The sequence below is a fragment of the Kryptolebias marmoratus genome, linkage group LG2, assembly GCF_001649575.2.
Source record: "Kryptolebias marmoratus isolate JLee-2015 linkage group LG2, ASM164957v2, whole genome shotgun sequence".
NCBI lineage: Eukaryota > Metazoa > Chordata > Actinopteri > Cyprinodontiformes > Rivulidae > Kryptolebias > Kryptolebias marmoratus.
Window position 1 is genome coordinate 24,932,239 of NC_051431.1, and position 14,639 is coordinate 24,946,877.

Sequence of the window (14,639 nt, forward strand, 5' to 3'; positions counted from 1 at the left end):
GTCCACAAACATCACAAGGAAATGGTTTAGCTCCTGTATGGATTTTCACAAGTTTGTTTGAATGTGTTTTATGGCTAAGTCTTTGTTCACATAGATCACAACCTATTTTGTGTTTAGAGCTGCTTTTCTGGTAAACCTTTTGCCACAGTCTTCACACCTCTGAAGAGCTGGAATCATCTTCATGAGTCCTCCACAGTCCTCCCCGCCAGTTTCTGCTGTCTGCTGCTTGGAAGATCTCTGTCTTCAAGTTGGTGTTGATGAAGCTGTGAGAACAGGTTTCTCTTCATCATCCTCACTCTTTAAAGGAACTGAATGGAAACCTGGTGGCATCAGACTGCTTCATAATGATCTGCTCTCCCAGCAGACTGGTCCAGAGGTCCTCCTCTTCCTCCTTCATATTGAGGGGCTCTGAGTCCTGCTAGTTAGACCTTCTTCTGTAATCAGCACCATCTGCAGGGAACACTGAAACATGTACATTATGGACAACTTCAGATTCTTACACTTACATACTTATGTTGTTGCTAAATTCACCAGGTAAACTGAGTTCACTGCTTGACTGTCAAAACAACACCTGTCAGAACCTCCTGAGACCAAATCCATACAAGACAGACATCCGTATCAGTTGATTTCTTGCTGGAGCAAATGAAGACCATTAAAAAGAATCTGTTTTACATCACTTCAGCTTTAAGCACAAAGTCTCTAAACTTGTTCTAGCTTTTTTTCACCTGCCTGGAGATAATACAAAAATGAAACAATAAAATATGATCACCAACATACAGTACAGAGATCCTTATTTTCCCCCACACTGCTTAGGGAAAGAGCCCCTTTAACATGCTTAAAACTGACAACTGTCAGTAACTAAGAAATCTGAGCAGATTATATCAGTTTTAGCCTCTCTGCAGTGGTTTTGAATTAATATCATGATTGAGTTAACCCTCATGAAGCCCTTTAAAAGAGAGAGAGATAGAGAGCCCTTGTAACTTTGGGCCAATTGACCCAAAGGCCACGGGAGGGTTAAGGATTTTCCTGTGGACTTTAAAGACTATTAACATTTGCTGTTTTTAGGTTGTGACCCTGTCTCACTTTCATCAGTTAGCAGGCTAAGCTACAAACAGGCGATAGTTACACAAGTTTTTCCTAAAAGTGTGAATCCTCTAACTACCAGAAAACTGCAATTAAACTGTAACAAATATATGCAGTTGATTGTTGGGGTCAAAATCAACATGTAGGATGTTACTTTGTGGCTTTTTTTCTTCAAAACGTGACCATTCCTGTTCATAATTATTCATAAAATTTAAAAAGCTTTTGCTTTCCTTCAATCACTATCTCCTGCTGTTGCTAGGTTACTACTTTAACATTCCACCGTATTTTGAGTCCACAAATGTATTATTGTAGCTATGAATTTCATTTGGACATTCTTGTTTTTAAAATGTTTTAATTTTTACATGAGCATCAAATTGTTTTCATTTTATCAAAGCTTTCTACACCAAGGTCCATTTTGACACATGAGTGAATATTTAAATGGGTTACTGAACGCACAAAACACACTCCTAGTATATGATCACTGATACACGTCTCTCCAGTTGGCCATTTGAAAGAGGAAAGTTTATTTATTTATTTATTGGCACTTTACATGCAAAAACTTAGGAAGACTGAACTTTATTATAGAAAAAAATACTCTTCTATGATTATGCTGCATATTTTAAAACCAGAAACACTGTTGTGCAAAAAAGGTTGTATTAAAATGTTTTATTACAGCTCTCCACATTCAAACACACAGCAGCAAGACACACAGCACTACAGACAACAACCCTTCCCATTTTATTGCACCTTCTTGAACACTTGATGGCAGACTTTGTCGAGAACGGTGAGTTCCTGAAAGACAAGGCAGAGACCTTCAGACTCACAGGGCAACATGATGCAAGAAATGTATTTAATAATTGCACAAAAAGCAGATCTTATATCTGTGTTCTTGTGGATGGATTTTTATTGTTATTACCCAAAGATAATAGACACCTCAGCATGATGCAACTCAAAAAGGTTACATCAGGTAAGCAATAAATTTTTTTATTGTTTATTTCGGCATAAGTGAAAGGTTACGGTGCCCAGGTTGTCACTCTTTTCCTCACCAGATGTAGCAGGTCACCCTCGATCCAGTGTTTCCACCCACGATTTTCTTTCTCCCCCTTTTGAACGCACACCAGTTTGTCCCCATCCCAGGTAACCAGGGTCTGTCACATCACAACAAGGACGTTTAAATGACACACCGCACATCAGAAATTCAGGAATTTGTCGGTATTTGACATCTCATAAGTAGTACCTTGACTTTCCTGTTATCCAGGCCCTTTGTGTGCTCCTCAAACTCCTCACCCACTGTGAAGTTGACCTCGTAGTTCCTGAAGGTGCTCAGGGTCTTGGTCTCAAACTTGTTTCCATTCTGGACAATCACTTTAGTCTGAGTCAGGTGGCAAGCTATCTTTCTGGTGGCAAAGTCAATGTCTGCATTCAAAAAAAAAAAAAAAGAAAAAAAAAATGCACCCGATCACAGAAGAGCAATCATGAAAAAGTTGGAGAATTACACAGTAAGTTTAATGGCACTATGAAAACTTGTACAGACACACCTAAAGCACATTTGTGACAATAATATTCTCATATTATCTTTTTATAGTTTAAGCATTCAGAGGTGACCTTGTACCGTCAGAATAGGTCTGACTCAGTTTCTCACCTCCTTCAGAATTGGGCTCTTCCAAAGTGAACCCCCATCTATCTGACCGTTTAGATATTCATTTTTGATTTTCCCTAAAGTGAAAATCCAATTTCTGCCCATGGCTCTTGGAGATGAGGCCGCTTTATTTACCCGTCTGAATGACATTTTGACCCATTTCCATACGGATGTCATTTTCCCGCCCGCTCGATGAAAATGAGTTGAAGGTGATGAGGCTTTCCGGGATTTTTGTGGGAGCTGAAAGTACGGAGGGGGTCGTTTTTATGAATTGCAGATAGAGTCGTGAATAATGAAAGTGTTTCTGGGTCTGATCAATGACGCGCCACACAGAGGAGAGCTGGCTCGTTGCCTAACCACGAGCTGGAATCCGTCTTTTGTTTCTGCGGATCGGGAGGATGAAAATGCAGAAAGGGCTGAATCAATATTTATTTGGCGCAGTAACAGACAGCAACTGCTCAGAGAGTGGAGGTTAACTTCACCTGACAGCGGCTCAGTAAGGAGATGAAACAGTATCACATCTCCCCTCTCCCCTTCTTTCTTTCCCTTTGAGACTAATGCTCACTTGTCTGTTCTGTCAAATCTTCTGCTCAGATCTTCCTCTTTATCAGTAAAGCTATCACTTTTAAAGATAGCTGCCATATGCTGTCCTATTCAGAGTAATGTTAAATACGTTATGAATGGAGGAAACTCACCCAGGGCCTTCATGAGCTCCTCGAAGTTCTCATTGGTCACCATCTCCCAACGTCCGTTGTAGTCTGCAGGCATTTTGGATCAGTGTGTGAGAGGAGGTAGCAACTGGCCTTAAGGATTGTTTGTCTAATGAAAGGAGAGAGTTCAAGTGCCCAGCCCTTTATATACACTGTGTTCATGTGTGTTTGTGCGCATGTGTAACAAAAGGACAGGGTTCGCCTGATAATGTCTTCAGGGCACTGAGTTTGTGTATGTCTGTGTGTGTGTGTGTGTGTGTGTGTGTGCTTGTGTGTAGCATAAAGTTCAAACTTTTCTTGCTGCATTGTGAACACTGTATAAAAACCTTAATACATATATTTGCATTGTATTTAAAACACATCATATCAGGCACAGTCTGGCACAGTTTGTGCATATGCCTCTTCGTCCATGCATTAGGCTGATGAGAATCTTCAGCCCATTTCCTCCGAGTGATCCAGCTCCTGTGTTTACTACCGCTAATGGGCTGGAATGGAGGGAAGATGGAGAGAAACTCCAGCAGAGATGCTCATCCCCAGCCAGGAGCTTTTTACTCGTGTATTTTTAGAAGCTTTACAGTGGAGAATTTTTGGTGGGAGCGAAGGGGTTGGGTGTATTTCAGAGAAGGTTTTCTGAAGTACATTTTGTTCGTTTTTTTTTTTTCTTCCAAAAGTGATCCCAAAGTGTCCTTATTTCAAGCTTTTTTTCAGAATCATTTTCAAGATAAAAGGCCCTCGCTTCAGTCAGCTGGAGCTACTTTATCAGCATGAGAGTGTGAGCATGTCTTGATAAAATATTTACAACAGTTTTTGTCTCTTAAATCTCTGAACAGCACAGCGCTGGTTAATGAAAAGGTCTGTCTTGGGTTTTACTGATCTTGCAGTTTCACCAGCAGATACTATTTATCAAATAAGAATTTGATCAAATTGGCATCTGATACGTCGTTTCCTTCCGTTCTTATCGCCGATCATTTAACACTAAGCTACAATGACTAAAGTTTGATCTTGAGGACTCTTTCATGTGCTTCCATGGGGTAAAACAAATCACCACTGCGATATGGTTTTACAACTGCAGTATTGTAGTATCTCTATCTGACAGTGACACTAAATTGATCCTGTACTGAAAGGGTTATATGTGGAGGGTTAAAGGTGAAGTAGGATTTGTGTGTCATGGTTTATCAGAAGTGATAAGAAGCCTGGGTCTACTACAGCAACATTTTACTCCATACAGACAGCAAGAACAAAATGTCTAAAAGTGTTTGATTTTTGATTTTTTTTTTTGCCTTATTTCATTCAGTTTCAATTTTTTTTTTTGACATTTGAACAACTAGTTGACTTGGAAGAAAATGCTTTAAAAAGTACACTTTTAAAAAAATATTTACCAATGGAAATAAAATATAATTAGGGCATACAGCACATTACGATGACCTCACATCCCTTTAGCATCTTATAACTGTTAACAAAGGTGTGCTCCTTTTGCTACCACACGAATTTCTGTGTTCCAGGACAGGCGAATCAACTGGAAAAAATGGGAAAGTCACAAGCCTTGACCTCAAAATTTGCAAAGAAAAAAAAAGCTACATAACAATTGGATGGGACAACTGTCTTTAACAGTTTTGAGACAACTGCAGTTTAAATCTTATAGCAGAATGTTCAACTTAGAGTGTGATGATATCACACATTAGTTTTTAAACTAATTTTTCTCAATGTTTTGCAAACCAACTCTTCTTATTTCAACAATTTTAACAGTTCTTGTACAGTTTATTCATACAAATCTAGATATTTGTATCTTCTTTAACCCAATGTGTCTCTCAATGCTATAAGACTTGTGGTTTTGCCTCAAACCCTTCCAGAGTGCAGAGTATACACATGCAATCAGGATATCTAATGAATCACTGGATGGATTGAATTGAAACCTTCAGGAACTAATCATTAGTTGTACCTCTAAAAGTGATTAACCTCTGAAGCCAATCCAAATTCAAGTTGGCCACCAGAGCCAACTGACCTTAGAAAACACAAAAATGACTATAATTTAGTAATTTCTATAGATAATATAATAAAATCAGGTGTGATTGTTGCTGAGAGAAATTCACAACACACACTCCAAGTGCTACTCATCGTGCAAAATCTTTGCTTAAAACTTTAACGTAAATAGTTAAATAAACCCTGTTTGTCTCATGAACCACTTGAAAAATAGACAAACAAGACAAACAACCATTCACACTTTCACTCACACCTAGGGACAATTTTAGAGTCATCAATTAACCTAACATGCATGTTTTTGGTCTGTGGGAGGAAACCGGAGTACCCGGAGTGAACCCACGTGTGCACAGGGAGAACATGCAAACTCCACCCAGAAAGACCCCAGGCTGGGAAGCAATCCTGCAACCTTCTTGCTGGGAGGCGACAGCTCAAACCGGAACTCATTACCTTTTGTAGTAAATTCAAATCAAGACAGCTGCCACAGCTAATCAACATTAGTCAGCACTGAAATAGCTATAACTCAGTCAATTGTACAGATATTTAACAAAAATTTGATGTGGAAGTAGCTGAGAGTCATTCACATCACATCTGAGAATACTGCATGAGAATGTTATTTTCAAGGTTTGACCAAAACGGCTACAACTCTCAACATAAGATGGTCTTAGTCTCAAACTCTGGCATGAAAGCTGATGAGAGATATGCGTTTCCTTGAGAAACGCTAGGCCTTTAATTAAAAGAGGAATTTCCAAATTTGGCTTATAAAGGAGATTTGTTGTATCTTGGATTTTTGAGCTGTAACTGCATTATTACTCTTTCCACAAAGCTTTTATTGTTTTAGCAGAGTGTTTCATTTACTGTGTTTACAACTTTAAGGTACATTGTACTCCTTTAGTTATACTATTTTCATTAGCAGGAGACAAAGCAATATAAACTTATGCATGGCCCTTGTAGAGTAGAAGCCCGTAACTTAAGTCATAAAAGTTGGCGACTCGCTGAAGAGCACAACAAAGAAAAATCAAGCTAATTATCTCTCTGAGGAGGATAAAGGAGTGGGAAAAAAACACTCTCACGTAATGGTTAACTGATGTGATTAGTGTTCGTTAATTTTTTTTTTATGATAATACATAATTCAAGAAACATCAGCGCTCAACAATCATAGAACAGCGCCTGTATGAAACATTTTTTGAATATCTTAGTGTCTAAATCTGGTAAACAATCTGTTTAAAATTGTACATGCTGCTTTCATGAACTGCACATGTTGGGAATTCTGCGAAAAAATCTTGGTTAACCAGTTGATGGTTTTTTTTTTCTTTTTTTTTTCTTTGCTTTTACATATTTTCACTCATAATTAATGTGTCAAATAGCACAAAAAAGCCCAATCAAACAAAGAAACTGGACTGTTAGTGAAATTCAGCCCACTGTTCACATGCTGTAATTTTGGTTTGATCACATTTACTTTATTACAAAGAAGCTCATCAGGTTTTAAAATATTTGGTAAATAGATTTTTTTTGACACAATTTGATTGTGTGTTTTTTTTATGTCTCATTGAACATCTGCAGTGAAAATATGCATGCTCTTTAAACCCTGCCCGTTTTTCCTCAATCTTCATAACATTTTTCCCCATTCCACCACACAGGGGCGATGTTGTCGCACGAGTCAAAGCTCCTGGCGTGAAGCAGCAGCAGCATCCTCTGCTGTGAGCAAAGTAATACCACATGTTATACTGTGATCAAAGTTAAGATGACACAGAGCCATCTGCCAACAGAGAGGCTGTCTTAGAGGAGGTCTTATTCTATAGGTTTTCTTTTCTATTGTTCAGTCGACTGGTTACTGCCAATATGGAAATGAGGAGAAGTGATGCAGATTTGAAAAAGTACTTAGTGATTTAGTGACTTACAAGTAATCCTATTAGTAAGAATGACTGCACCCACTGCTTGTACACCACAGCACCTCGTAAACATGTCCAAATGCAATTAGTGTATTCTTATTAATGCAAAACAGCAGTTCCATTTTTTTTACTCTATTTCACACCTAAAGCACATGTTTGCCCCCTAACCCCGAAGGCACACATGTTCGCTAACTAATATTTCATCTGTAAGCCGATCACATGGCGCCTGCTGTGTTCAACATTTCGGTGCAGCTTAGCAGTAATTTTCACACCCGAGCCTGTTTTCTCAAAGCACCGGAACAAAGTGTGTGTTGATGCACACCACGTGACTCTCTCACAGACTCTTCAGACTTTTATTTCCTTTGACACTTCCTTTCTCCCCTCCCCCCTTCAAGAGCTGAAATTTCTCATCCCTCCACCTCTGCGTAATCTTGTAACAGTAAGAGGCTGTGCATTGCGCTCGCACGCTGTGTCGCTCAATACAATTTCAATATCCTGTGTGATTCGATTCAACTGGCTTCATTAACTTGACATTTAAAGCTGTGCTTTGCGGCGTCTTTACATCCGCGTGCCGGCGCCTGCAGTGGCTCTCTCATCTCGCCCATCTCCTCCTCCTCCCTGTTGTTTTAGGAACATCAAAGGTACGATTAATCACAATCCTCCTTGGAGACAAATGACTGAGAAAAGTCTGCTCTCGCTTATGAGGCCCGTATTGTGGATTTCAGCAGAGTGCAGATATGTTTGTAATATATTTTCAGCCCACCCATGGATTCTAATAGTACAGTGTCATGTTGTGTGCTTTGATGTCCCAGTGAGAATTGAAAGGGCCCAAATGTTCCCACACAATAGAATAATTTCAGCTTTTATCCTCCTTGTTTGAAACAAAGGGAGAGAGACAGAAAAAAAACAAAACGGAAGCTCAGCAGTGGTATTACATATATTACTAAAAGCAAAAAAATAAATACACATATTAGAGATGGCACACGTCGAAGGAAAGTATGTCTACACAGAGAGAGGGAGACAGAGAGAGAGAGAGAGAGAGAGACAGAGAGAGAGAGAGAGACAGACAGAGAGAGAGAGACAGAGATGCAGAAAAATGGTGTTTTCATACAGAAAAAGCTTTATGATTTCAAACCGATAACAAAAAACTGTGTGAGTCAATTCTTCTGGCTTCTACACACTCACAAAGAGTGCGCAGGCCTTCAGAGAGCAGAAAATAATAGGTCTGCTGGTTGGACAGCCCACATGTCAATAGAAGGAACCTTTTAAGGTGTCACAAATATCTCTTCTCACTGAGGTGCCCTGTGGTGGGGGGTGGGGGTGGTTACGCTGTGTCAAGGTCACCAATGAGTACTGTAGATGTGTGCTGCTTCAAGCAAGCTCTGTGTATTTATGTTGTCATGAATGTATGCATGCGCACACACTCGCCCATGTCTGCATGATAAAAGCCCAACCTTGGCTGGGCATCATCGCTCTTCTTGTTCCTGTACTTTTGATCTGGCCCGTCCCAGCGTGCACCGCAGCCCGTTCTTCTCACCATAAATCAAATCTCACGTTCCACCTCCGCGTGTGTCATCCAGTCCCCTAAGGGGGAAAAAAATATGGCAGTTAGGAGTAGGACATCCAGCAGGCCACGTGGTGCCTCTTTTTTTTTTTTTAAACTCCCAAATCCCCCCCAAAGCGTTCAGATAATCAGAAGAAGAAAACATATCATAAGCTCTCTGCCTTTGTTCCGTGCAGGAAGTTTGAGCTGAAAAGTGCAGAGGGAGGAAAAGAGAATGACAATGTTAAATATGACATGATTTCCCTCTTGGTGATTCCGTACGGTACGGAACAAGACCTCATTTTCCAGAGAAACACAAGAAACTATGGGAGTGATAGAATGAGCCAGGGAAGCTTTCTGTTCCCTTTATTTTATTTTTTTATTTTTTGCTGCTTGGCTTCGAAATAGGCCTGGATGGTGATGCATAATTCATGTGGCTTCCTATGCGGAGCTGGAAAGGGCTGTGGGTCCTGTGAGATCAGTCTGGGAAACAGTGTCCAGTCTCTCATTCTGGAAAAGAAGGAAAAGAAATTTAAAACATGGCTTATTCCTTTTTTTAAGCTCACGGTCCAGTAAGTTTTACATTTTGTACTTCAAACAAAACATAAAATCAACAAAAAGCTGTTTTTTTAAATTATTGCCCTCTTAGTTATCAATTGAAAGTGTTTTGCCATGACTAAAAACATGCTTTTTAAAATAATAAAAAAAAAATTTCAAGTGTGAGTCAAATCAGTCAGGTATAAATCAAACTTTCCCGTGCTTCTTCATTTTCAGCTGTCATTGACAAAGTATAAAAGGTTGAATAAATAAAGTGTCAAGAAAGTTTCTTGTTATCTGAGCAAAGTTCAATTATGCAGAATTCTCTCAGCTTTTAGCATCGAGGTGCTTTTATCTCGTGGCTCTGGAGTTTATTTATTTTGTTAAAACAGAATCTACATGCTCTCTTATGTTAGCTCTTGCTTATTCTAACCAATAATTAGCACAAATGTGAGCTGTCACATGTACGCTCTTATCCATCTTCACCTTCTCATGTTACCATCCTCTGCCTGTCTGTGTGTGTGTGTGTGAAAATATTCGTTTTTCTGTACCAGAAGCAAAATATCTCATGAATCATTCAATGGATTTTAATGAAACTTTCACAAAGTAATCACTAGAGGAACATCTACAACTGATTAACTTCTTGAGTCAATTCATTTCAAGATGTCCACCACAGCAAAGCAGTCTTAGGAAATACAAAAATGGCTATAAGTTAATTAATTTAACAGATATTCAGCTAAAACTTGAAGTGGTAATACCTCAGCTTCTTTCCCAACATAATTCGAGTGCAACACAGCACTCAAATTATATATTTGCTTAAAACCTTGGCATTAACCTCTGGAGTTAAAACTGTGTGTCTGTTAGCAAAATATCTCATGATCTGCTTGATGAATTTTAATGAAACTCTCTGGAAGTTATCACTGCCTACACATCTACAAATGATTAACTTTTGGAGTCAAACAAATAGCCTGCACAGAAATGACCATACCTCAGTGGATTTTAAAAATACTGAGGTAAAATTTGGTGTGGTAGTAGCTGAGAGTCATTCACAATACATACCCAGCACTAACAGATCATGTGAGATCCTGTGAGATGTCGCATATTCCATAATATGCATAGTATTATTTTTAAGGTTTACCCCAAATAGTGTTAACTTCCATTTCTCCTCATAAGATGATCTTAGTCTAAAACACTGCAATGAAAGTCAGTTTACCATAAGCATTTTTTCATGCCAGGCCTTTAACTGAATTTATTTAAAACGGAGAACAGTTTCTGTTGTTTCAAACTTTCCAGACCTTTTAAAGTGTTACATTTCCCCTCTGAAAGCTTAACATAGATTTCTAGTTTATGGTGGTACATCTACATTTTAATATCATATAAAAAATTCTTCCATGCATCCATTCTGTCTTGAGCCTGTTTTACTGTGCGCTTATCTCCAGCAGTCTTTGTGTGAGAGGCGGGGTACTTTCTTAGCAGGTCACCAGTCTATCACAAGGCTGCTAGAGACAGACAAACACTCACATTCACACCTAGCGCCCATTTAGAGTAAGTAATTAACCTAAAGTGCACACTTTTGGACTGTGGGAGGAAACTAGAGTGCTTGGCTCCATATGGAGCCAAGTGAAAAGATTTTTGTTTTTGTTGATCAATACTTCAAACTGAAAGAAAAGAGGAAATGGAGTCCAGGTTGAAAACTCAAGTTAACGCACCAGATTGTTGTTTTTATTTCATTTTCTTTATTCTATTTCAAGATCACAGTTTTTTTTTCTTTTTAGTCTGGCCCTCACTCAATGTTTAGTAACTTCAAAAAATAAAACTGTTTGGTTTTAGGGACAAAATCACCTCAGGCAGAGTGGAGAAAACATCATAATTTGGCTTGAAACACACTACAGATGCCAAAGGGTATTTGGTGTGTTTCATTCAAACACCACGGGATTGTTGAGGAAACAAATGGAGGGTTGTGAGACCAAAATCAATATGTAAGAAATAAAAAATGTGATATCTTTGTTGAAATTATACCACCAAATAGTACTGTGAAGGCTACAGTGTCTGCAAGATGTAATCTCATTTTAGCAATTTTTGAGCTACATATTAATACATAGAGAGGGGCAAATTGAAATATACATAAGTATATGCTATATGCACCCACACAATGACTCAATTTGCTTTCTGCATTTGACCCATCACATGTGAGATACACACAGGTGGAGCAGTGGGCAGCTATTTAAGAGCAAGGTGTCTTGCTGAAGGACACCAGCACATGATGGGGAATTGAACCTGTGACTTTCCAGTCATATGATGGCTGCCCTACCAATGCGCCACAGTCACCCTGGCTTACACACACACACAATTGCAATCAACAGAAGATGCCATGCCATTTACTTTGTGTTGTGCATTTTGGTAACATTGTTGCTGCATTTATTATATCACCCAGTGTTAAGAGTGATTATAGTATTGTGATGAGTGAGTACCACTGTGAATCTGGAATCTGTGCTGAAAACCTCCATGGAAATGTTCCTTATAAATCCATCCTGGCACACATGCACAAGCCCGAATTATCACACAGAGACAGTACGGGTGATAATTGATTGAAGGAATGCCAGGCACTCACTGATGAACATGGAAACACTCCACTGTGCATCTCCAAATGGCTTTAGCGAGCTAATGGTGGTGTGGGAAAAAATGAGCTCACACAAGAAAGAGGAGGTAATGTAGCTTCCAGCTCAGCTCATTTTCTCCAAACGAAAGAGATAATCTGGACCCCCTGAAGGCCTCAGAGATTGAAAGCTTCACAAGCAGAAACTCCAAATAACTAAGAAAAATTAGCCATGAACCTGGGCCAAAGTTTTCTCATTCCACTCCCCTATCTCTCATCAGAGGCACGGACAATGTGCCTACAGTGTTGAGTATATGTGAAATAACCTCTATAATAATTACAACCTCTTACCTTCCTTCCTTCTATTAGTTATTTCTGCCCTCCTTTTCATTTCTCCTCATTGGCTCACATCCTCTTTTCTCCATCTTAATTCGAACATGCTTTAGTTCTTTGTGGTCTTTTTTTTTCTGTGCATACTTTTAGTGACAACCAGAGCATTTTCCACACCCAGATGGAATGACAACTGTCTATCTCAGTGGAGCACCTCCAGTTTTTTTTTCATTCTCCCTAAATTACAAGTGTCTGAGAAATGGTTTGATGGCAGGAACAAAGGCAGCAGAAATTACATGACTGTATAGCTGGGAAATGCAACCAGGCAGCTAGGAAAGTGGCTTGGAGCTGGAGGGTTACCCTGACTGGCAGGAAACAAATGTGAGCTGAGGCAGTAAATGACAAAAGCTGTCCTGCCTAACATCCTGTTTGCTACACCTATGGCTGCCCACTACTAGTGTTCACCTTCTCCATTGTATATACTGGTGTTCATTGCTCACAATTTGTGTTCACAGCTTACAGTTACATTCAGTGTTGAGAATGAGTGTCAAACTCAGGCTTCAAGGGAAACTGTACTGGACGTTTTAGTCAGTTTCCCGCTCCAATACACCTGGTTCAAATTACCTCCTCACCAAATCATCAAGTTCTCCAGAAGCATGTCCACAAGTCATCCATTTAAATCCAGTGTTTAAAAGCAAGAAAGAGTCTAAAACATGCAAGAAACTGACCCCATGAGGATTCCACGAGGAATGGAGTTTGACACAAGTGGTGTAGAGATAAAAATCATGTATAGGCTGAAATTGTGTATGTATAGGGGTTTTTGTCTTGTGTGTTTATATGTGGCCCTGTGATGGACTAGCAACCTGTCCAGAGCGCACCCCTCTACTCGCTCATTGACTGCTGGGAGATGCTCAAGCCCCATTTTAACCCCGTAATTAATTTTTCATACCCTAAAGTAAGTAAGTAAAACAGAGTGAGAGGGTGAGTTTGATGTGGTGTAGCCGTGTCCTCTAAAATTAAGGTTCTCAATCCTGGTCGTCAAGACCTTCTGTCATGCATATTTTAGATGTTTCCCTGTGTCAGTACAGCAGATTTAAATAGTTGAATATACTCCTCAGCAGGTCATCAAGTTCTGCAGAAGTCTTTATATAATTCAGTCGCTGCAGATATATATATATATTTTTTCAGGGGAATCATTAAAAATGTGATACAAGCACCAAACCTGGCACAAATACTCCTTGGGGGTTACCTTTTTGAAAAAAATGTGCTGGCCACCTGAAATCCAAGATAGCTGCCATTTTTCCAAGATAGGCACCATAATAAATACTGAAACATTGCTTTTTGCAATACATATTCACAGACTTGCCCTGTATGAATGATTCTGGAACCAAAGCATACATTTTAGACCATGCATAATCTGTATTTTAAACTTTTGAATCTTATTCTTACCTTATTTGGGACTGTGGATCAAAATTACATAACTGTGGTTAACCTACATAATGCTATACTAGTGCAGTAGGTCTTAGCTGTTTAGTTTGGGGTGTTGGGTGTAGTATTAGAGGTAGTGTTTGTTTCCGCAGTCAGCCACATCCTTTATGGACTCTTGGCAATGGTCCTCACTACTTACTTAATTCTCATTCATGGCTTCAAGAAGTTGCTAGTGCACAGCAGCAGCCACACCTCAGTACCCTGTGTTGACTTGCGGGCTGAACTGAGAGAAGCACACAGAAAGAGTCTCTGTGTGTGATGAAGCATGCCAGACTTCGACACAAAGTGCATGAAGTCAACACAAGAACTCATCCATGGCTGGCCAATGTGGAACACCTCCCAGATATGATGAGAACTACACCTCCATCAAGGAATATAGAAGAGGAGACAAAAATCACCAAGAGGAGAGGGACACATATTCACCAAGGAATTGAAAGAGAGAATAATAGAATGCATGTCAAGGCACACTGCACCAACCAGAAACACAGAGTCCTGTTGACTGGGGCTGGACAAAAAGGGTGATCTGTGGCAGGTCTTCTGAACAACACTTCCTCCTATTGCAAAGAGTTGTCAACAGCTGACCAAATGCGGGTACAAGTCAGAATGCCATGCAAGAAGATGCAAATGCTACAGCTTTGGTCTAACTTGTTCAATATTATGTAGTTGCAGATGGGAGGATTAGACTCATGTTCAACTCAAGCACAAATACAATGAAAGACAAACAAGACTGTATACCACATACTACACAATGTCATGTAGTGACTTATACATGTATTAAAAAAATTAAGACTGTTCTAGTTTGCCTCTGCACTTTGTATGGACATGAAAATAATATTTGAGAGAT

General features: G+C 39.4%; 1 protein-coding gene across 1 annotated transcript; it reads right to left on the reverse strand.

Moving 5' to 3' along the window:
• Positions 1-1,605: 1,605 nt before the first annotated feature.
• rbp2a (retinol binding protein 2a, cellular) lies at positions 1,606-3,501 on the reverse strand. The gene is made up of 4 exons (XM_017422014.2): positions 3,418-3,501; positions 2,321-2,499; positions 2,130-2,231; positions 1,606-1,875 (listed from the first exon to the last, which is right to left on the reverse strand). Exons 1-4 carry the CDS (start codon positions 3,488-3,490, stop codon positions 1,822-1,824), a joined length of 408 nt encoding a protein of 135 aa, XP_017277503.1. The 5' UTR covers positions 3,491-3,501; the 3' UTR covers positions 1,606-1,821.
• Between the last annotated feature and the right edge of the window lie 11,138 nt (positions 3,502-14,639).

Bases quoted from the DNA above. Each gene is read 5' to 3' on its own strand.
- rbp2a (XM_017422014.2), bottom strand. From the start codon at position 3,490: ATGCCTGCAGACTACAACGGACGTTGGGAGATGGTGACCAATGAGAAC. The intron at 2,232-2,320 runs GTACTACTTATG...GTGATGTGACAG, and splicing joins TGGATAACAGGAAAGTCAAG to ACCCTGGTTACCTGGGATGG. The intron at 1,876-2,129 runs GTGAGGAAAAGA...CTTGTCTTTCAG, and splicing joins AGGGTGACCTGCTACATCTG to GAACTCACCGTTCTCGACAA.